The sequence below is a fragment of the Drosophila virilis genome, unplaced genomic scaffold, assembly GCF_030788295.1.
Source record: "Drosophila virilis strain 15010-1051.87 unplaced genomic scaffold, Dvir_AGI_RSII-ME tig00001562, whole genome shotgun sequence".
NCBI classification, from domain to species: domain Eukaryota; kingdom Metazoa; phylum Arthropoda; class Insecta; order Diptera; family Drosophilidae; genus Drosophila; species Drosophila virilis.
The window spans coordinates 99,795-124,763 of NW_027212843.1; the positions used below are offsets into that span (position 1 = coordinate 99,795).

At 32.9% G+C, this 24,969-nt stretch overlaps 1 protein-coding gene across 16 annotated transcripts; it reads left to right on the top strand.

Moving 5' to 3' along the window:
* Window positions 1-613: 613 nt before the first annotated feature.
* Window positions 614-24,947, top strand: LOC26531323 (uncharacterized). Of its 16 annotated transcripts, XR_011417285.1 has the most exons (14): window positions 614-893; window positions 1,141-1,203; window positions 1,261-1,335; window positions 9,076-9,192; window positions 9,262-11,310; window positions 11,373-11,417; window positions 11,558-11,620; window positions 11,678-11,752; window positions 13,027-13,087; window positions 13,149-15,219; window positions 15,289-17,337; window positions 17,400-17,444; window positions 17,585-17,647; window positions 17,705-18,322. XR_011417285.1 is itself a non-coding variant. In XM_070210890.1 (6 exons), the coding sequence occupies exons 1-6, from the start codon at window positions 17,280-17,282 to the stop codon at window positions 21,837-21,839; spliced, it is 429 nt and encodes a 142-aa protein (XP_070066991.1). In that variant the 5' UTR covers window positions 16,971-17,279; the 3' UTR covers window positions 21,840-22,013. The 16 variants fall into 16 exon arrangements, 8 of the variants coding, with proteins under 8 accessions (XP_070066991.1, XP_032289142.1, XP_032289147.1 ...); XR_011417286.1 differs by lacking the exons at window positions 614-893; window positions 1,141-1,203; window positions 1,261-1,335; window positions 9,076-9,192 and having other exon boundaries at window positions 10,950-11,310; XR_011417287.1 differs by lacking the exons at window positions 614-893; window positions 1,141-1,203; window positions 1,261-1,335; window positions 9,076-9,192 and having other exon boundaries at window positions 10,950-11,310; window positions 13,154-15,219.
* The last annotated feature ends 22 nt before the right edge of the window (window positions 24,948-24,969 follow it).

Genomic DNA, 24,969 nt, shown 5'->3' on the forward strand with positions numbered 1-24,969 from the left:
AGTGTTGCCTTGCCGGCATGAGTCAATTATGCTTATATAAAAAGAATAATGAAGTTATAAAAGTGCATTATTAAATTGGTACATGAAGACATTAAGGTGAATGGTAGGTGAAAATAATGGTGAAATGGTGAAAATAAGAATCTAATAAAAAAATGCGGCTTATTTTTTTTTCCAATTAAAACAGTTATTTCCTCATAACAGTCATTCTTTTTGACCGCTTTCGTGAGCGCTATCCAAACTATTTTATTAAGTTAGAGTCGTTAGTCTTAAGTTGCTTACAATTAATCGGGCATATGTCGGGAATTTAGCTAAACAATTTTTTATATTTATAAGCATTTTTATTAACTTAGTTTATGCATCAAGTATAAAATTTATTTTCTTCTCGTAATGTGATGTAGTGCAACACTTTGATTTACATATAAGTGAGATATCAATAATAGCATGAAAATAAGAATCTAATAAAAAAATGCGGCTTAATTTTTTTTCCAATAGAAACAGTTATTTCCTCATAACAGTTATTCTTTTTGACCGCTTTCATTTTTACAATCCATCATCAATTTAATATCTCTCTCACATCTTCATTTTAATTGCATAAATATCGACTAGTTTTTACCATAACGCGAGCAAAATGAACGCGTTTCGAGTATTCAATTTGATAGTGCAGAGCTGCCTTAAAAGTACATTTGAAGAAATGACTTGACTTGCTCATCGCGTAACTCGAAAACTTGGCGCCATTAAATTTCTGGAAACTTTGTGAGAGGATGTATTTCTTAATTAAGTGCGAGCAATATTATGTATTGCATAAAAAAAAATTAAAATAGTGGAAGGAAGTAAAATGTGCATTGCAAAATTTAGCAAAGACAGTTTCGAAGCGGAGATTATTGATTCGCGAGGTAACTTGAGCTTGACATTTCAATAATTATATTTGTCTGTATATGTACTTTTATTTCATTAGAAGATCGTGAAATACTGGACCAGCAATATCAAGAACTTAATAAGGCTATGTACATAAATCAATAACAGTTTTGTCATTTTCGCATATGCATATTTATACAATAGTCTATATACATATGTACATAGGCAATGCAATAATCGTTTTTTAATTTAAATTAAAATTAATAATACATTAAATATTTATAGACTTACTAGAAGCAGCCACTAAGTTAAATGAAAGTGAAGCAACAACGAACGATGATAAATCCGGTAAGTACAATACTAATGTGCCTTTGAAATAAATTAATGAGCATTGTCTTTTAAAAGAGGAGCCATTAACAGCTTATAAGTCAAATACTGACACAACAAATAAAAGCAACCTGGGACAATTTGAAGCTTTCGGTATGTGTGCAATTATTAAAACTAAGCCAGGACTAAATAAAAAATCATTTGCATTACACTTCTGACAGAGTTATGTTTTGTAATGTATTTATTATTATATGTTAAGTTTTAAATATGCATAATTGTGAGTACCACAGTTTTAAGGCCAGAGTCGGAAAATATCAAAAGATTTATAGCCTTATTAGTGTTGAAAACAATTTAATTATCATTTGTATTATGAGTTACTCACATATGCAAAATAAGATCAATTTATTATAAAAAGCTACACAAAAGACACAATCGGTCATTACTTTTCTAGGAATAGTGTATTCTCTTGTACGCTATATGCCTCCGGACGTACAAACCTTTTTTAGTATTCAAACACCTTTTGCTAATTTGTATTTTAACTAAAGCTAACATTGTATACTGATAATACTCGCCTTTTGGATTGTTACCTAATTGGTGCTAGTACCAGTTATTTTGTGTTCGTTTCAGGTGTCTTGTGCCCGTCTTATATTAACATGTAAAATAAATAAATGTATTAATAAAATACTTATACCTTAACATAATAGACAAAGACTGGCCTCTAAATGGCTAGATTCCCCAGCATAAGCATTTTATACATTTAAATCGCTTGGTAATTTTCCACATTCTATTCAAGGAGTCGATTCCAACTATACTCCGGATATAACTAATCAGTCCAGCAGTTATATACTTCCAAGTTTAACTTACAGAATGTGACTCCACTAAGTGATATAATGGATTTGATTATTCCTAATTGTGAAAACTTTTTTTTGCTTGTTTTGTAATAAATTGCAATCAAAATTCGTTCGTCACTTGCATAATAATAAGCTACAAGTAAAAAAGTGTTTATGCCTGTCGAAAAATGACAAAACTCGAAGAGTAGTTATTAATGAGATTTCGAGTAATGGCGATTAAATCGACAATATCGATGCATCGTTAAATAACGAAATTTTTAAGCGAATTAACTCTAAAAACGAATATGTTGTGATATGTTGCAAGGGATGTTCTGGATTTTTTCCCCACAAGTACGATACGCAGTCATATAAATAATTGCATAGGCGGCGATCATAAGAAAGGAACTCCTGACTTCCTTAAGCAAGGTCGCTCCAAAACCGGCTCTATGCATAAAAGTGCAAGTGACGTTCTCTTGTAAGCTATATGCCTCCTGACGTTTTTAAACCGTTTTTGTTAATATCTTTATTTATTTACTAAGGCTATTTTTATATGCTTGATATTACTCAAATTTTATTTTGTTAACTGATTCGTGTTCATTCCAGCTAGTTTGTGTTCGTTTCAACTGTCTTGTGCTCGTCTTATATTTATATGTTTCTAACAAAGGTAATGAAAAGTATAAATACATTTTTTTTATATATATAAATAAATTCCTTATCATGATCAGTACAGATATACATTTTTTTAACAACATTCATGCTGCTTAACGTTATATAAAAATGATTGTATTAAAATATAAGATGCAATAGAGACACATCCGAATGATCATAGCAAATGCCAATTAACTGCAACTGAAGTGGAGGTATACACTATGCCATATCCTTAAAGGTCTGAAAGTTAAGCAAAATAAATCTTCTAAAATTTGTATATGGCACTGCTCCTAGTGCTACTATATTGAGTTCAAATTATTTACTTAAAATATTGAATTACGTCCATTAATAATTAAAATAGATTCCTTTTTATCAGAGAGAGTTCACAGTTGAGAGTGATTGACGTGTTTTACTTGTGATCCAAGATTTTTATATATTTTTGCGCTTTTATCCTGCTTTTTATTTCGAAATTTTGCATTTTTCGGTGGCTTATTTAAAAAGCTTTTATAAACTGTGCAAAGTGTTATCTGTTGTGCAGCGTGTCTGTTAATTATTGCATTTTATAAAACGCGGCGTCAGTTCCGTGTTTGTTGTTATTGGCTGTTTTAAGTCTTTTGCCTTTGTTCCCCCCCCGTGCATACACTTGTTTGTGCGTGTGTTCGCTGCATACTTTCTGCTTGTGCATCGCGCTCTCGCAAATTTCTTTCTATTGCTTTTCGCACCAAACAATTTGTTTGTGTACGAATAATTGTTTTTTGAGTGTTTACTTGCTCTATCTTGCGCACCGTTTTCGTTTCGTTTTGCTCTGCGCTCTCGCAAGTTGCTTGCGCATTTAATAATTATGTCGTGCTGTAAGAAACCGTGCACGTTCAAGCAGGCTGACGATTCTGCACTGCCGCAATTTGTTAATTGCTGGCTGTGTGAGAATATGATGCATGCTAAATGTGCAGGTCTCACTGGGCGTGATTGCGACAAGATCGCTGCTATTGCCAAGAAGGGCTGCGGTGGCTTGCGTTGGTCGTGCCCAGAATGCATCGACAAGCAAATTGATTTCTCCAGAATGTATAATTCTGTGAGAAGTCAATTCTTAAAATTAAATAATGTGGCTAAGCAGCTCTCGAGTAATTTTGACTCGAGTTTCGAGTTGCTTGGCAAATATAAATTTGAGTCCCCAACCAATCGCCGGTTGGAGCCTCAACTTTTGCAATTGCCCTCTACGTCTGTTCAGACACCTACGACTTTCTTGTCTCTTCCTAGCAACTTGGAGGTATCTCCAATGTTGTCTTTACCGCCTTCTCCAAGCGACTGTCCAATTACCCTGGTTTCAAGCCCTGTACTAGACCCAGTAGAGCCCGTACCTGATTCCGTCTCAATTAATCAAACTGCCTCAGTCCCGTCAGCTCCTGGCCGCAAAGGTAGACCTGCGCGCAATCTTGCCCAGATTGTTAAAAACAATCATTGTGCCTCGTCAGCTCCTCCAACTCCTGTATTACCTACAGCCCCATCAGCGCCTACTTTAACGGTAGCTGCCCCTCGTAGGCAAGTTTTTGTGTCTCGACTTTCGTCGGACACCACTTCTGAGTCATTGGCAGCCTATATTGCTAGCAAATCTTCTGCTAGCGTGTCAATAACTAAATTTAATTTCTCCACCGCTCGTGAAATATCATCATTCAAAATAAATGTTTCACATGATATGTTCCCAATCACTTGTGATCCCAAATTTTGGCCACCACACATGATTGTTCATGAGTTCAAGCCTAATAAGCGTAACCAGCCTGTCACCCTTCCAGTCCCTTCAATACAGGGTACCATTTCTGCCCCAAAAAACTAGCTTCATCTTCTGACCAAATCTTTATTCATTATCAGAATGTCAGAGGTCTCACTTCAAAGCTAAAAAATCTTTTTATTGCCAGCACTTCCTTCGATTTGGACATAATAGCATTTTAAGAAACATGGTTAAACTCAACCATATCTGATTTTGAGATATTACCGAATAACTTTATTTTGTTTAGAAATGATCGGCCGACTCGAGGTGGTGGGGTGTTAATTGCCGTTAAAGCCACTCTCCAGTCTAAACTATTCTGTTTTAGTACGCCTACTGACGCTGAGATTGTCTCAGTTAAGGTGTCTTTTCCTACACGGAATATCTATGTAACATGCTCTTATGTCCCACCTTCTTCTGATATTCAAGTTTATATGAATCATATTACTTGTATTAAAGCAGTTTCTTCACACGTGCGGGATAATGACCTATTACTGGAGTTGGGTGATTTTAATTTGCCGAACATCTCTTGGTCATTATTCACTGCTGAAAATTATCTAGTGCCCTCAGCCCAGCACGATATTTTAGACTGCATGGTTGATCTTTCGTTGTTTCAAATCAATTCAATTTCTAATCATATGAATAGAACACTTGACCTTGTATTTGTTAACGACTACCTTATTTCTAATGTGTCTAGGTCCCCTCCTTTATCTCTTCCTGAGGATGTCTCTCATCCAACTTTAGAGATTGCAATGCTAAATTGTAATCCTTTCATTTCGTGCTCATCAGCCAATAAGCCCCGCTATTGCTTTCGCAAAGGAAATTATTCTTTGCTGAATCAGCTTATTTATTCAACCGATTGGTCTTTCTTATATGACTCAGTTGACATGAATACAGCCATTAATTTTTTTTATATCACCCTAAACTCCCTCTTAGATGTGTGTATTCCTAAGTCAATTCCTTCGACTACTTTTTCAAAACCACCCTGGTTTACTCCCAGATTATCACATCTAAAAAATGTAAAATCCAAATATTTTAAAAAGTTTAAAAAGTTTGTATCGTGTACAGACTTGGCTGAATATTCCATAGCCAAATCGAACTTCTTTCTTCTTAATTCTCAATGCTATGAGAATTATCTAATTAGTTGTAAGAGGCAATTCGCCCGAAATTAGCTATAAACTCTCTAAAATCTTCTTACTCTCCTGGGCCGGACAATATTCCTAGTTGTCTACTCAAGGAGTGTAGTTCTTCCCTTTTTTATCCATTGCTAAAGCTTTTTAATCTATCCCTTGAAACTTCTCTTTGGAAAGAATCTTATACCATTCCTCTTCACAAGAAAGGTGGGAAGTCTGATATACAAAATTACAGGGGCATTGCAAAACTGTCTGCTATTCCTAAATTATTTGAAAAAATAATCACTTCGAATTTGAAGCATTTCTGCAAATCAGTTGTTTCCCCTGTTCAACATGGATTCGTAAAGAATCGGTCAACTACGACCAATCTGCTTGAGTTTACTTCCTTGGTAAATGATGCTTTCCTTTCGAAAATGCAAACTGATGTCATTTACACTGACTTCAGTAAGGCGTTTGACTCTGTGCACCATGACATTTTACTTTTTAAACTTGACCGAATAGGTTTCCCTCTGTCCCTTTTACTTTGGATTAATTCTTATTTAAAAGGTAGGACCCAAAGAGTAATACTGAGGTTGACTACATCTAAAAGGGTTCACGTTACTTCTGGTGTTCTTCAAGGTAGTCATCTTGGACCTTTACTCTTTATTTTTTTTATAAATGATCTTCCTTCTGTTATATCACATGCCCGTGTACTCATGTATGCGGACGATGTCAAACTTTTTCTATCATACACTAACCCCCTACATCATTCTCGTCTACAAGACGATTTGAACGCTATGCAACTTTGGTGTTCGGCCAATCAATTGCATCTAAATTGTTCAAAGTGTATGTTTATGACATTTAATCGTACTACACTTTACCTTGTCAGCTATACAATCGACAATATCCCTTTGCAACGTATACTAACAGTTAAGGATCTAGGCGTCATTTTTGATTCTAAACTCTGTTTCAATCTTCATATAGATACCATTGTTAATGAGGCAAAAGGTGTACTTGGATTCATTAAACGATGGTATAAAGAGTTTAACGATCCTTTTATAACAAAACTTCTGTACATCTCTCTTGTTCGCCCTATCCTTGAATACTGCTCTTGCATCTGGTCTCCACAGTATATCAACAGCCAGGATCGTATTGAATCTGTTCAGAAGAATTTCTGCTTTTTGCCTTACGAGGTTTAAATTGGGACCCTAATCTTCGGTTGCCGTCCTACTCCAGCAGACCTCTTCTTCTCAACCTTCCGTCGTTAATCAACCGTAGGACAATTCTCGGTGTTGTCCTTCTACATAAGTTGATTATTGGCGACATAGATTCTCCTTTTCTCCTAGGGCGTCTTCAATTCTCTGTTCCGGCTAGACCAACCAGAAACTATCGCCCCTTATTACTATCTACGTGCACAACAGATTACGCTATGCACAATTCTTTTCGCGTTTGCATCACGTTTTCTCTACCGAACTGTCTCTACCCCTAATAAAATCGTTGCCTTCAGGATACCTTCGGGAAGTCGCTGACCATTCCCAGCTATGAGCAGGGGCATAGCTAGCCGGACAGGCTGAAAAATTTTCCCCCACCGTGTCGGTGATTTCCCATTACTTTTCTCTTTGTCCTATCCACTTAACACTCTTTATCTAACTTACATTGCTTTACTTTATTAACAATTTTCTTACTTTCTTTTTTCCTATTTATTGTATTTTCTTTATTAATATAGCAAATTAAGATTATTTTTAATTTCACTTGAGATCACTTTTTTCCTACTTACAACCTTCTGCTTAGCTGTAGGCTCTAATAGCGTCACTGACAAAATTAGCTGTGAAAAGGGGCACAGCTGGCCGGACTGGCAAATAAAACACCTCCATCGGTCGGTGATGCTATTTAGAAAATCGTATCCGTAAACTAGGCTTTAAGCATATAATTCTATTGTACAATCTTTTGAATAATGAGGAAGACACTCGTTTTGTCGACCATTAATAAATAAATAAATAAATAAATAAATTATTAAATATATTCAAATAGATGCATCCGAATAATTTATAAACACAACTTAAAATGCAACGGCTAATAGTGGATCTTTAGGACTTAACGACTTTGGCTCTAATTGTTTAGATTCATCGGCAAAAAATCAAAATCATTCCACGATAAACGATTCATTTCAATCGCTTAATACTAATTGTCCAGATTCCACTCAAGGATTCGATTCCAGTTATGCTCCGGATATAACTAACCGGTCCAGCATTTTAAATAATTCCAACATTAAACAAGTTTTTTCTTACACAACTGAAACTCCACTAAGTGATGTAAGGGATTTAATTATTCCTACTGCGAAAACCCAAACAAATTGTAAGAAACATTTTGCTTATTTTGCAATAAATTGCAAACAAAATTTGCTTGTCACTTGCAGATTGTTCATAAAAATGAGCCGCAAGTACAAAAATTTTTGTTCCTGTCGAAAAATGACAAAACTCGCAGATTACTTATTGATGAGATTCGGAAAAATGGTGATTATATCCATAATATCGATGCATCGTTAAATAACGGAACTCTAATCGTGCCCCGTCAAAAGCGTGTAAACTCTAAAAACGAAGCGGTTGATTTCATATGTTGCATAAAAGTGCAAATGACGTTGTACGCACAAAAATAATGCCTGTTTTAAATGATGATCCCATTTCTAGAAATCTTATATATGATGAATTGATTGTTTTATTCGCAAACGCAGAATCTATGAAGCACGGCGAACTTCAGTACGATATGATCAGAGCAAACATGAGATTGCTCAGCAGACTATTACATGAAATAAAAAAATCAGAATCTAATGAGATACAGGAACTTAAAGACGCCATCAATCCCGAACATTTGGATTTTATGATATCTTGTATCAGAAAAGTGGCTCAGTGGGACTCTTCTTCGTTGTTTTAAAACACCTTCAGTTGCAACGAACCTTACAACTCTAATTAAAAAGGGCGCAAAAATATTGTGGACTCATTGCATTAAAACACAAAATCATGCAAAAAAAAAAAAAATTAAAAATAAATTATGATTTCATATTTAGCGTGCCTAACGCCAAGCCCTTAGCAAAGCAATATGTTAGGGCTTGTCCGATTCTACAAAAATTTGCCCAGGAATTTGGGGCTCGCTGCCCAGGGGCTTTACGGGGAATGATGCTTCGAAAGCATTTAGCTACCTATACATCGATGCTTAACGTCAAAGATGTCCAAATTTATAGGCTTGCCAATTTTATGGGTCATCATAAAGATATACATAAAGAAATCTTCAGAATCCCTGTAACAGTAGCGGAGATAGCCGAAGTATCCCAGATGCTTATGGCAGCTCTTGGAAATAATGTTGAGGATGAAAACACAGTAGCCCTTGATCAGTTAGAAGAAAGTAAGTGCATAGATTCATCAAGTTTGTGGGTGATACTAAGAGTAGTTATGGTGAAAATTGTAATATCTTAACTTAACTAATAATTACTTGTTGGGCTTTTATTGTGAATGTTTTTACATTGTACCTGAGATCCATTTGCCAGATGATCCTATAGAGGATTCCGAATCAGATTATTCTGAACAGCGATCAGAAAACGACTTCAGTATTTCCGATGATGACATTGTAGAAAAATCGAAAAAAAAAGGAAAGCGCCCAAATAGTAAGTATTAAATTGCAACCTACATATTTATGTCACGTGCTTACATGCTTAAACTTTATTATTTAACAGGATCATCATTTGGAAAAACCATAAGAAACCGTTGGTCGAATGAAGAGCGTGAAGAAATATACCAACGCAGTTATAAATAATTCTACATATCTAAAATGTAGGACACCGGCGCAAGTAAAAACATGGATAGATAATCAGCGCAAGGCTAAATCAAGAAAATCAACTCCGCAAATAGATTAAATAATGAATATGTTGACCATATTTAGAACTAAATTGACTATACTTTTTCGTATTTTTTTATGTTAATATTAATTTATGCTAAGAATATTTGGAATTTGTTAAAAATGCATACTACAAATGTATTTAATAACGTTATTTATGTAAATTCATATTGTTAATTTTACTTTAACCTAAGATGATTTGAAACTGCATTCAAAATGTATTTGAGTTAAATTTCAACTAAGCTGAATTCAACTGAATTTAAAATGTATAGATTTAATCAAATATTGCTTAGTTTTATAGGCGTTATACTTACATTTGAGTTTTGTTGTATTTCACCGTTCCTGTGTCCTCATACCCTCTATATAATCGCTATATATATAAAATATTTGCATCTTCCTCAGTACGTTATTTGGGGACAGCTATTTGATTGTTATTTACTAAATTGGGGTGTGAACTGGGGCTATAGGGACAGTTGGCTATTTTGGGGTCAGACCTCAAAATTTTTAGGACTGAAATGTCTACATTGGTGACTTTTCAAAATATATATATATGTATATATATATATACATCAATATGGCCTTAAGTATTGTATATATATATATTATTCTATGTTATATGCTCTCCTCAATAATTATTGAAGTTTTAATATAGATATTGTGTATATATATTTTTATATATTCCATCCGTCAAATTCCATAATTTCACATATATATAGTGGTGTTGCGCAATGCATGTCATATGAAAAATTTTAAATACGGTAAATTCATATGACTGTGGAGTGTTGCCTTGCCGGAATGTGTTTATATAAAAAGAATAATGAAGTTATAAAAGTGTATTATTAAATTAATACATGAAGACATTAAGGTGAATGGTAGAATTTGGAAAAAATATCGCCATTATAGATGATGTGTCATAAAGCCTATATAGGGAGTGGTGTCGCGCAAGGCATGTCATATGAAAAATTTTAAATACGGCAAATTCATTTGACTGTGGAGTGTTGCTTTGCCGGCATAAGTCAATTATGTTTATACAAAAAGAATAATGAAGTTATAAAAGTGTATTATTAAATTGGTACATGAAGACATTAAGGTGAATGGTAGGTGAAAATAATGGTGAAATGGTGAAAATAAGAATCTAATAAAAAAATGGGGCTTAATTTTTTTTCCAAATAAAACAGTTATTTCCTCATAACTGTCATTCTTTTTGACCGCTTTCGTGAGCACTATCCAAACTATTTTATTAAGTTAGAGTCGTTAGTTTCAAGTTGCTTACAATTAATCGGGCATATGTCGGGAATTTAGCTAAACAATTATTTTATATTTATAAGCATTTTTATTAACTTAGTTTATGCATCAAGTATAAAATTTATTTTCTTCTCGTAATGTGATGTAGTGCAACACTTTGATTTACATATAAGTGAGATATCGATAATAGCATGAAAATAAGAATCTAATAAAAAAATGCGGCTTAATTTTTTTTCCAATAAAAACAGTTATTTCCTCATAACAGTTATTCTTTTTGACCGCTTTCATTTTTACAATCCATCATCAATTTAATATCTCTCTCACATCTTCATTTTAATTGCATAAATATCGACTAGTTTTTACCATAACGCGAGCAAAATGAACGCGTTTCGAGTATTCAATTTGATAGTGCAGAGCTGCCTTAAAAGTACATTTGAAGAAATGACTTGACTTGCTCATCGCGTAACTCGAAAACTTGGCGCCATTAAATTTCTGGAAACTTTGCGAGAGGATGTATTTCTTAATTAAGTGCGAGCAATATTATGTATTGCATAAAAAAAAATTAAAATAGTGGAAGGAAGTAAAATGTGCATTGCAAAATTTAGCAAAGGCAGTTTCGAAGCGGAGATTATTGATTCGCGAGGTAAGTTGAGCTTGACATTTCAATAATTATATTTGTCTGTATATGTACTTTTATTTCATTAGAAGATCGTGAAATACTGGACCAGCAATGTCAAGAACTTAATAAGGGTATGTACATAAATCAATAACAGTTTTGTCATTTTCGCATATGCATATTTATACAATAGTCTATATACATATGTACATAGGCAATGCAATAATCGTTTTTTAATTTAAATTAAAATTTATAATACATACAATATTTATAGACTTACTAGAAGCAGCCACTAAGTTAAATGAAAGTGAAGCAACAACGAACGATGATAAATCCGGTAAGTACAATACTAAAGTGCCTTTGAAATAAATTAATGAGCATTGTCTTTTAAAAGAGGCGCCATTGGCAGCTTATAAGTCAAATACTGACACAACAAATAAAAGCAACCTGAGACAATTTGAAGCTTTCGGTATGTGTGCAATTATTAAAACTAAATAAAAAATCATTTGCATTACACTTCTGAAAGAGTTATGTTTTGTAATGTATTTATTATTATATGTTAAGTCTTAAATATGCATAATTGTGAGTACCACAGTTTTAAGGCCAGAGTCGGAAAATATCAAAAGATTTATAGTCTTATTAGTTGTTGAAAACAATTTAATTATCATTTGTATTATGAGTTAATCATATATGCAAAATCAGATCAATTTATTATAAAAAGCTACACAAAAGACACAATCGGTCATTACTTTTCTAGGAATAGTGTATTCTCTTGTCCGCTATATGCCACCGGACGTACAAACCTTTTTTAGTATTCAAACAGTTTTTGCTAATTTGTATTTTAACTAAAGTTAACATTGTATACTGATAATACTCGCCTTTTGGATTGTTCCCTAATTTGTGTTCGTTCCAGCTATTTTGTGATCGTTACAGGTGTCTTGTGCCCGTCTTATATTAACATGTAAAATAAATAAATGTATTAATAAAATACTTATACCTTAACATAATAGACAAAGACTGGCCTCTAAATGGCTAGATTCCCCAGCATAAGCATTTTATACATTTAAATCGCTTGGTAATTTTCCACATTCTATTCAAGGAGTCGATTCCAACTATACTCCGGATATAGCTAATCAGTCCAGCACTTATATACTTCCAAGTGTAACTTACACAATGTAACTCCACTAAGTGATATAAGGGATTTGATTATTCCTAATTGTGAAAACTTTTTTTGCTTGTTTTGTAATAAATTGCAATCAAAATTCGTTCGTCACTTGCATAATAATAAGCCACAAGTAAAAAAGTGTTTATGCCTGTCGAAAAATGACAAAACTCGAAGAGTAGTTATTAATGAGATTTGGAGTAATGGCGATTAAATCGACAATATCGATGCATCGTTAAATAACGAAATTTTAAAGCGAATTAACTCTAAAAACGAATATGTTGTCATATGTTGCAAGGGATGTTCTGGATTTTTTCCCCAAAAGTACAATACGCAGTCATATAAATAATTGCATAGGCGGCGATCATAACAAAGGAACTCCTGACTTGCTTAAGCAAGGTCGCTCTAAAACCGGCTCTATGCATAAAAGTGCAAGTGACGTTCTCTTGTAAGCTATATGCCTCCTGACGTATTTAAACCGTTTTTGTTAATTTTTTTATTTTAGTAAATAACTAAGGCTATTTTTATATACTTGATATTACTCAAATTTTATTTTGTTAACTGATTCGTGTTCATTCCAGCTAGTTTGTGTTCGTTTCAACTGTCTTGTGCTCGTCTTATATTTATATGTTTCTAACAAAGGTAATGAAAAGTATAAATACATTTTTTTTATATATATAAATAAAATCCTTATCATGATCAGTACAGATATACATTTTTTTAACAACATTCATGCTGCTTAACGTTATATAAAAATGATTGTATTAAAATAGAAGATGCAATAGACCAACATCCGAATGATCATAGCAAATGCCAATTAACTGCAACTGAAGTGGAGGTATACACTATGCCATATCCTTAAAGGTCTGAAAGTTAAGCAAAATAAATGTTCTTAAATTTGTATATGGCACTGCTCCTAGTGCTACTATATTGAATACAAAATATTTACTTAAAATATTGAATTACGTCCATTAATAATTAAAATAGATTCCTTTTTATCTATTAATTATTAAATATATTCAAATAGATGCATCCGAATAATTTATAAACACAACTTAAAATGCAACGGCTGATAGTGGATCTTTAGGACTTAACGACTTTGGCTCTAATTGTTTAGATTCATCGGCAAAAAATCAAAATCATTCCACGATAAACGATTCATTTCAATCGCTTAATACTAATTGTCCAGATTCCACTCAAGGATTCGATTCCAGTTATGCTCCGGATATAACTAACCGGTCCAGCATTTTAAATAATTCCAACATTAAACAAGTTTTTTCTTACACAACTGAAACTCCACTAAGTGATGTAAGGGATTTAATTATTCCAACTGCGAAAACCCAAACAAATTGTAAGAAACATTTTGCTTATTTTGCAATAAATTGCAAACAAAATTTGTTTGTCACTTGCAGATTGTTCATAAAAATGAGCCGCAAGTACAAAAATGTTTGTTCCTGTCGAAAAATGACAAAACTCGCAGATTACTTATTGATGAGATTCGGAAAAATGGTGATTATATCCATAATATCGATGCATCGTTAAATAACGGAACTCTAATCGTGCCCCGTCAAAAGCGTGTAAACTCTAAAAACGAAGCGGTTGATTTCATATGTTGCAAGGGATGTTCCGGATTTTTCCCCAAAAGCACAATACGGAGTCATATTAATAATTGCAAAGGCAGCGATCATAAGAAAGGAACTCGTGACTTGCTTAAACAAGGTCGCTCCAAAACCGGCTTCATGCATAAAAGTGCAAATGACGTTGTACGCACAAAAATAATGTTTTAAATGATGATCCTATTTCTAGAAATCTTATATATGATGAATTGATTGTTTTATTCGCAAACGCAGAATCTATGAAGCACGGCGAACTTCAGTACGATATGATCAGAGCAAACATGAGATTGCTCAGCAGACTATTACATGAAATAAAAAAATCAGAATCTAATGAGATACAGGAACTTAAAGACGCCATCAATCCCGAACATTTGGATTTTATGATATCTTGTATCAGAAAAGTGGCTCAGTGGGACTCTTCTTCGTTGTTTTAAAACACCTTCAGTTGCAACGAACCTTACAACTCTAATTAAAAAGGGCGCAAAAATATTGTGGACTCATTGCATTAAAACACAAAATCATGCAAAAAAAAAAATAATTAAAAATAAATTATGATTTCATATTTAGCGTGCCTAACGCCAAGCCCTTAGCAAAGCAATATGTTAGGGCTTGTCCGATTCTACAAAAATTTGCCCAGGAATGTGGGGCTCGCTGCCCAGGGGCTTTACGGGGAATGATGCTTCGAAAGCATTTAGCTACCTATACATCGATGCTTAACGTCAAAGATGTCCAAATTTATAGGCTTGCCAATTTTATGGGTCATCATAAAGATATACATAAAGAAATCTTCAGAATCCCTGTAACAGTAGCGGAGATAGCCGAAGTATCCCAGATGCTTATGGCAGCTCTTGGAAATAATGTTGAGGATGAAAACACAGTAGCCCTTGATCAGTTAGAAGAAAGTAAGTGCATAGATTCATCAAGTTTGTGGGTGATACTAAGAGTAGTTATGGTGAAAATTGTAATATCTTAACTTAACTAATAATTACTTGTTGGGCTTTTATTGTGAATGTTTTTACATTGTACCTGAGATCCATTTGCCAGATGATCCTATAGAGGATTCCGAATCAGATTATTCTGAACAGCGATCAGAAAACGACTTCAGTATTTCCGATGATGACGTAGAAAAATCGAAAAAAAAAGGAAAGCGCCCAAATAGTAAGTATTAAATTGCAACCTACATATTTATGTCACGTGCTTACATGCTTAAACTTTATTATTTAACAGGATCATCATTTGGAAAAACCATAAGAAACCGTTGGTCGAATGAAGAGCGTGAAGAAATATACCAACGCAGTTATAAATAATTCTACATATCTAAAATGTAGGACACCGGCGCAAGTAAAAACATGGATAGATAATCAGCGCAAGGCTAAATCAAGAAAATCAACTCCGCAAATAGATTAAATAATGAATATGTTGACCATATTTAGAACTAAATTGACTATACTTTTTCGTATTTTTTTATGTTAATATTAATTTATGCTAAGAATATTTGGAATTTGTTAAAAATGCATACTACAAATGTATTTAATAACGTTATTTATGTAAATTCATATTGTTAATTTTACTTTAACCTAAGATGATTTGAAACTGCATTCAAAATGTATTTGAGTTTAATTTCAACTAAGCTGAATTCAACTGAATTTAAACTGTATAGATTTAATCAAATATTGCTTAGTTTTATAGGCGTTATACTTACATTTGAGTTTTGTTGTATTTCACCGTTCCTGTGTCCTCATACCCTCTATATAATCGCTATATATATAAAATATTTGCATCTTCCTCAGTACGTTATTTGGGGACAGCTATTTGATTGTTATTTACTAAATTGGGGTGTGAACTGGGGCTATAGGGACAGTTGGCTATTTTGGGGTCAGACCTCAAAATTTTTAGGACTGAAATGTCTACATTGGTGACTTTTCAAAATATATATATATGTATATATATATATACATCAATATGGCCTTAAGTATTGTATATATATATATTATTCTATGTTATATGCTCTCCTCAATAATTATTGAAGTTTTAATATAGATATTGTGTATATATATTTTTATATATTCCATCCGTCAAATTCCATAATTTCACATATATATAGTGGTGTTGCGCAATGCATGTCATATGAAAAATTTTAAATACGGTAAATTCATATGACTGTGGAGTGTTGCCTTGCCGGAATGTGTTTATATAAAAAGAATAATGAAGTTATAAAAGTGTATTATTAAATTAATACATGAAGACATTAAGGTGAATGGTAGAATTTGGAAAAAATATCGCCATTATAGATGATGTGTCATAAAGCCTATATAGGGAGTGGTGTCGCGCAAGGCATGTCATATGAAAAATTTTAAATACGGCAAATTCATTTGACTGTGGAGTGTTGCTTTGCCGGCATAAGTCAATTATGTTTATACAAAAAGAATAATGAAGTTATAAAAGTGTATTATTAAATTGGTACATGAAGACATTAAGGTGAATGGTAGGTGAAAATAATGGTGAAATGGTGAAAATAAGAATCTAATAAAAAAATGGGGCTTAATTTTTTTTCCAAATAAAACAGTTATTTCCTCATAACAGTCATTCTTTTTGACCGCTTTCGTGAGCACTATCCAAACTATTTTATTAAGTTAGAGTCGTTAGTTTCAAGTTGCTTACAATTAATCGGGCATATGTCGGGAATTTAGCTAAACAATTATTTTATATTTATAAGCATTTTTATTAACTTAGTTTATGCATCAAGTATAAAATTTATTTTCTTCTCGTAATGTGATGTAGTGCAACACTTTGATTTACATATAAGTAAGATATCGATAATAGCATGAAAATAAGAATCTAATAAAAAAATGCGGCTTAATTTTTTTTCCAATAAAAACAGTTATTTCCTCATAACAGTTATTCTTTTTGACCGCTTTCATTTTTACAATCCATCATCAATTTAATATCTCTCTCACATCTTCATTTTAATTGCATAAATATCGACTAGTTTTTACCATAACGCGAGCAAAATGAACGCGTTTCGAGTATTCAATTTGATAGTGCAGAGCTGCCTTAAAAGTACATTTGAAGAAATGACTTGACTTGCTCATCGCGTAACTCGAAAACTTGGCGCCATTAAATTTCTGGAAACTTTGCGAGAGGATGTATTTCTTAATTAAGTGCGAGCAATATTATGTATTGCATAAAAAAAAATTAAAATAGTGGAAGGAAGTAAAATGTGCATTGCAAAATTTAGCAAAGGCAGTTTCGAAGCGGAGATTATTGATTCGCGAGGTAAGTTGAGCTTGACATTTCAATAATTATATTTGTCTGTATATGTACTTTTATTTCATTAGAAGATCGTGAAATACTGGACCAGCAATGTCAAGAACTTAATAAGGGTATGTACATAAATCAATAACAGTTTTGTCATTTTCGCATATGCATATTTATACAATAGTCTATATACATATGTACATAGGCAATGCAATAATCGTTTTTTAATTTAAATTAAAATTTATAATACATACAATATTTATAGACTTACTAGAAGCAGCCACTAAGTTAAATGAAAGTGAAGCAACAACGAACGATGATAAATCCGGTAAGTACAATACTAAAGTGCCTTTGAAATAAATTAATGAGCATTGTCTTTTAAAAGAGGCGCCATTAGCAGCTTATAAGTCAAATACTGACACAACAAATAAAAGCAACCTGGGACAATTTGAAGCTTTCGGTATGTGTGCAATTATTAAAACTAAGCCAGGACTAAATAAAAAATCATTTGCATTACACTTCTGAAAGAGTTATGTTTTGTAATGTATTTATTATTATATGTTAAGTCTTAAATATGCATAATTGTTAGTACCACAGTTTTAAGGCCAGAGTCGGAAAATATCAAAAGATTTATAGTCTTATTAGTTGTTGAAAACAATTTAATTATCATTTGTATTATGAGTTAATCATATATGCAAAATCAGATCAATTTATTATAAAAAGCTACACAAAAGACACAATCGGTCATTACTTTTCTAGGAATAGTGTATTCTCTTGTCCGCTATATGCCACCGGACGTACAAACCTTTTTTAGTATTCAAACAGTTTTTGCTAATTTGTATTTTAACTAAAGTTAACATTGTATACTGATAATACTCGCCTTTTGGATTGTTCCCTAATTTGTGTTCGTTCCAGCTATTTTGTGATCGTTACAGGTGTCTTGTGCCCGTCTTATATTAACATGTAAAATAAATAAATGTATTAATAAAATACTTATACCTTAACATAATAGACAAAGACTGGCCTCTAAATGGCTAGATTCCCCAGCATAAGCATTTTATACATTTAAATCGCTTGGTAATTTTCCACATTCTATTCAAGGAGTCGATTCCAACTATACTCCGGATATAGCTAATCAGTCCAGCACTTATATACTTCCAAGTGTAACTTACACAATGTAACTCCACTAAGTGATATAAGGGATTTGATTATTCCTAATTGTGAAAACTTTTTTTGCTTGTTTTGTAATAAATTGCAATCAAAATTCGTTCGTCACTTGCATAATAATAAGCCACAAGTAAAAAAGTGTTTATGCCTGTCGAAAAATGACAAAACTCGAAGAGTAGTTATTAATGAGATTTGGAGTAATGGCGATTAAATCGACAATATCGATGCATCGTTAAATAACGAAATTTTAAAGCGAATTAACTCTAAAAACGAATATGTTGTCATATGTTGCAAGGGATGTTCTGGATTTTTTCCCCAAAAGTACAATACGCAGTCATATAAATAATTGCATAGGCGGCGATCATAACAAAGGAACTCCTGACTTGCTTAAGCAAGGTCGCTCTAAAACCGGCTCTATGCATAAAAGTGCAAGTGACGTTCTCTTGTAAGCTATATGCCTCCTGACGTATTTAAACCGTTTTTGTTAATTTTTTTATTTTAGTAAATAACTAAGGCTATTTTTATATACTTGATATTACTCAAATTTTATTTTGTTAACTGATTCGTGTTCATTCCAGCTAGTTTGTGTTCGTTTCAACTGTCTTGTGCTCGTCTTATATTTATATGTTTCTAACAAAGGTAATGAAAAGTATAAATACATTTTTTTTATATATATAAATAAAATCCTTATCATGATCAGTACAGATATACATTTTTTTAACAACATTCATGCTGCTTAACGTTATATAAAAATGATTGTATTAAAATATAAGATGCAATAGACCAACATCCGAATGATCATAGCAAATGCCAATTAACTGCAACTGAAGTGGAGGTATACACTATGCCATATCCTTAAAGGTCTGAAAGTTAAGCAAAATAAATGTTCTTAAATTTGTATATGGCACTGCTCCTAGTGCTACTATATTGAATACAAAATATTTACTTAAAATATTGAATTACGTCCATTAATAATTAAAATAGATTCCTTTTTATCTATTAATTATTAAATATATTCAAATAGATGCATCCGAATAATTTATAAACACAACTTAAAATGCAACGGCTGATAGTGGATCTTTAGGACTTAACGACTTTGGCTCTAATTGTTTAGATTCATCGGCAAAAAATCAAAATCATTCCACGATAAACGATTCATTTCAATCGCTTAATACTAATTGTCCAGATTCCACTCAAGGATTCGATTCCAGTTATGCTCCGGATATAACTAACCGGTCCAGCATTTTAAATAATTCCAACATTAAACAAGTTTTTTCTTACACAACTGAAACTCCACTAAGTGATGTAAGGGATTTAATTATTCCAACTGCGAAAACCCAAACAAATTGTAAGAAACATTTTGCTTATTTTGCAATAAATTGCAAACAAAATTTGTTTGTCACTTGCAGATTGTTCATAAAAATGAGCGGCAAGTACAAAAATTTTTGTTCCTGTCGAAAAATGACAAAACTCGCAGATTACTTATTGATGAGATTCGGAAAAATGGTGATTATATCCATAATATCGATGCATCGTTAAATAACGGAACTCTAATCGTGCCCCGTCAAAAGCGTGTAAACTCTAAAAACGAAGCGGTTGATTTCATATGTTGCAAGGGATGTTCCGGATTTTTCCCCAAAAGCACAATACGGAGTCATATTAATAATTGCAAAGGCAGCGATCATAAGAAAGGAACTCGTGACTTGCTTAAACAAGGTCGCTCCAAAACCGGCTTCATGCATAAAAGTGCAAATGACGTTGTACGCACAAAAATAATGTTTTAAATGATGATCCTATTTCTAGAAATCTTATATATGACGAATTGATTGTTTTATTCGCAAACGCAGAATCTATGAAGCACGGCGAACTTCAGTACGATATGATCAGAGCAAACATGAGATTGCTCAGCAGACTATTACATGAAATAAAAAAATCAGAATTTAATGAGATACAGGAACTTAAAGACGCCATCAATCCCAAACATTTGGATTTGATGATATCTTGTATCAGAAAAGTGGCTCAGTGGGACTCTTCTTCGTTGTTTTTTAAAACACCTTCAGTTGCAACGAACCTTACAACTCTATTTAAAAAGTGCGCAAAAATATTGTGGACTATTGCATTAAAACACAAAATCATGCAAAAAAAAAAATTATTAAAAAAAAAATAATGATTTCATATTTAGCGTGCCTAACGCCAAGCCCTTAGCAAAGCAATATGTAAGGGCTTGTCCGATTCTACAAAAATTTGCCCAGGAATGTGGGGCTCGCTGCCCAGGGGCTTTACGGGGAACGATGCTTCGAAAGCATTTAGCTACCTATACATCGATGCTTAACGTCAAAGATGTCCAAATTGATAGACTTGCCAATTTTATGGGTCATCATAAAGATATACATAAAGAAATCTTCAGAATCCCTGTAACAGTAGCGGAGATAGCCGAAGTATCCCAGATGCTTATGGCAGCTCTTGGAAATAATGTTGAGGATGAAAACACAGTAGCCCTTGATCAGTTAGAAGAAAGTAAGTGCGTAGATTCATCAAGTTTGTGGGTGATACTAAGAGTAGCTATGGTGAAAATTGTAATATCTTAACTTAACTAATAATTACTTGTCGGGCTTATTGTGAATGTTTTTACATTGTACCTGAGATCCATTTTGCAGATGATCCTTTAGAGGATTCGGAATCAGATTATTCTGAACAGCGATCAGAAAGCGACTTCAATATTTCCGATGATGACATTATAGAAATATCGAATAAAAAAGGAAAGCGCCCAAGTAGTAAGTATTAAATTGCAACCTACATATTTATGTCACGTGCTTACATGCATTGCGTTTAGGCTATCCTATTTATCCTCATTGACAAAGTAAAAAGAGATATCGTGCTTGTGAAATGTCCGATCGTCTGTTCAAACGAACGCGATATTTTGCTGGCCCATTAAAGTTATATCAACGAGAAGTAAAGTGCTAAAATTATATAATGACGACCACTGCGGCATGGTAAATCGCAAAAATCGTCCTAAATAACAAACCTTATACAATCATAGAGATAGACAAACTTTTAGTTGAAGACGAAGATGTTTAACTGGGTGCGTAGCGAATGTTTAAAATTAATATCACCTAATAAATTATTCTGGTAGGCTGTATTAAGCTGTTATTGGTCTGTGATTGAGTATTGCGACGGTTGCAACCGACTGCGACGCTTCTAATTGATTTTTATTTATTACTAAAACGTTAATCTTTTTGACACTAAATTATATTAAACTTTATTATTTAACAGGATCATCATTTGGAAAAACCATAAGAAACCGTTGGTCGAATGAAGAGCGTAAAGAAATATACCAACGCAGTTATATATAATTCTACATATCTAAAATTGTTAATTTTTTTATTTTAGTAAATAACTAAGGCTATTTTTATATACTTGATATTACTCAAATTTTATTTTGTTAACTGATTCGTGTTCATTCCAGCTAGTTTGTGTTCGTTTCAACTGTCTTGTGCTCGTCTTATATTTATATGTTTCTAACAAAGGTAATGAAAAGTATAAATACATTTTTTTTATATATATAAATAAAATCCTTATCATGATCAGTACAGATATACATTTTTTTAACAACATTCATGCTGCTTAACGTTATATAAAAATGATTGTATTAAAATATAAGATGCAATAGACCAACATCCGAATGATCATAGCAAATGCCAATTAACTGCAACTGAAGTGGAGGTATACACTATGCCATATCCTTAAAGGTCTGAAAGTTAAGCAAAATAAATGTTCTTAAATTTGTATATGGCACTGCTCCTAGTGCTACTATATTGAATACAAAATATTTACTTAAAATATTGAATTACGTCCATTAATAATTAAAATAGATTCCTTTTTATCTATTAATTATTAAATATATTCAAATAGATGCATCCGAATAATTTATAAACACAACTTAAAATGCAACGGCTGATAGTGGATCTTTAGGACTTAACGACTTTGGCTCTAATTGTTTAGATTCATCGGCAAAAAATCAAAATCATTCCACGATAAACGATTCATTTCAATCGCTTAATACTAATTGTCCAGATTCCACTCAAGGATTCGATTCCAGTTATGCTCCGGATATAACTAACCGGTCCAGCATTTTAAATAATTCCAACATTAAACAAGTTTTTTCTTACACAACTGAAACTCCACTAAGTGATGTAAGGGATTTAATTATTCCAACTGCGAAAACCCAAACAAATTGTAAGAAACATTTTGCTTATTTTGCAATAAATTGCAAACAAAATTTGTTTGTCACTTGCAGATTGTTCATAAAAATGAGCCGCAAGTACACAAATTTTTGTTCCTGTCGAAAAATGACAAAACTCGCAGATTACTTATTGATGAGATTCGGAAAAATGGTGATTATATCCATAATATCGATGCATCGTTAAATAACGGAACTCTAATCGTGCCCCGTCAAAAGCGTGTAAACTCTAAAAACGAAGCGGTTGATTTCATATGTTGCAAGGGATGTTCCGGATTTTTCCCCAAAAGCACAATACGGAGTCATATTAATAATTGCAAAGGCAGCGATCATAAGAAAGGAACTCGTGACTTGCTTAAACAAGGTCGCTCCAAAACCGGCTTCATGCATAAAAGTGCAAATGACGTTGTACGCACAAAAATAATGTTTTAAATGATGATCCTATTTCTAGAAATCTTATATATGACGAATTGATTGTTTTATTCGCAAACGCAGAATCTATGAAGCACGGCGAACTTCAGTACGATATGATCAGAGCAAACATGAGATTGCTCAGCAGACTATTACATGAAATAAAAAAATCAGAATCTAATGAGATACAGGAACTTAAAGACGCCATCAATCCCAAACATTTGGATTTGATGATATCTTGTATCAGAAAAGTGGCTCAGTGGGACTCTTCTTCGTTGTTTTTTAAAACACCTTCAGTTGCAACGAACCTTACAACTCTATTTAAAAAGTGCGCAAAAATATTGTGGACTCATTGCATTAAAACACAAAATCATGCAAAAAAAAAAATTATTAAAAAAAAAATAATGATTTCATATTTAGCGTGCCTAACGCCAAGCCCTTAGCAAAGCAATATGTAAGGGCTTGTCCGATTCTACAAAAATTTGCCCAGGAATGTGGGGCTCGCTGCCCAGGGGCTTTACGGGGAACGATGCTTCGAAAGCATTTAGCTACCTATACATCGATGCTTAACGTCAAAGATGTCCAAATTGATAGACTTGCCAATTTTATGGGTCATCATAAAGATATACATAAAGAAATCTTCAGAATCCCTGTAACAGTAGCGGAGATAGCCGAAGTATCCCAGATGCTTATGGCAGCTCTTGGAAATAATGTTGAGGATGAAAACACAGTAGCCCTTGATCAGTTAGAAGAAAGTAAGTGCGTAGATTCATCAAGTTTGTGGGTGATACTAAGAGTAGCTATGGTGAAAATTGTAATATCTTAACTTAACTAATAATTACTTGTCGGGCTTATTGTGAATGTTTTTACATTGTACCTGAGATCCATTTTGCAGATGATCCTTTAGAGGATTCGGAATCAGATTATTCTGAACAGCGATCAGAAAGCGACTTCAATATTTCCGATGATGACATTATAGAAATATCGAATAAAAAAGGAAAGCGCCCAAGTAGTAAGTATTAAATTGCAACCTACATATTTATGTCACGTGCTTACATGCATTGCGTTTAGGCTATCCTATTTATCCTCATTGACAAAGTAAAAAGAGATATCGTGCTTGTGAAATGTCCGATCGTCTGTTTAAACGAACGCGATATTTTGCTGGCCCATTAAAGTTATATCAACGAGAAGTAAAGTGCTAAAATTATATAATGACGACCACTGCGGCATGGTAAATCGCAAAAATCGTCTTAAATAACAAACCTTATACAATCATAGAGATTGACAAACTTTTAGTTGAAGACGAAGATGTTTAACTGGGTGCGTAGCGAATGTTTAAAATTAATATCACCTAATAAATTATTCTGGTAGGCTGTATTAAGCTGTTATTGGTCTGTGATTGAGTATTGCGACGGTTGCAACCGACTGCGACGCTTCTAATTGATTTTTATTTATTACTAAAACGTTAATCTTTTTGACACTAAATTATATTAAACTTTATTATTTAACAGGATCATCATTTGGAAAAACCATAAGAAACCGTTGGTCGAATGAAGAGCGTAAAGAAATATACCAACGCAGTTATAAATAATTCTACATATCTAAAATGTAGGACACCGGCGCAAGTAAAAACATGGATAGATAATCAGCGCAAGGCTAAATCAAGAAAATCAAGTCCACAAATAGATTAAAGAATGAATATGTTGACCATATTTAGAACTAAATTGACTATACTTTTTCGTATTTTTTTATGTTAATATTAATTTATGGTAAGAATACTTGGAATTTGTTAAAAATGCATACTACTTATAAATGTATTAAATGACGTCATT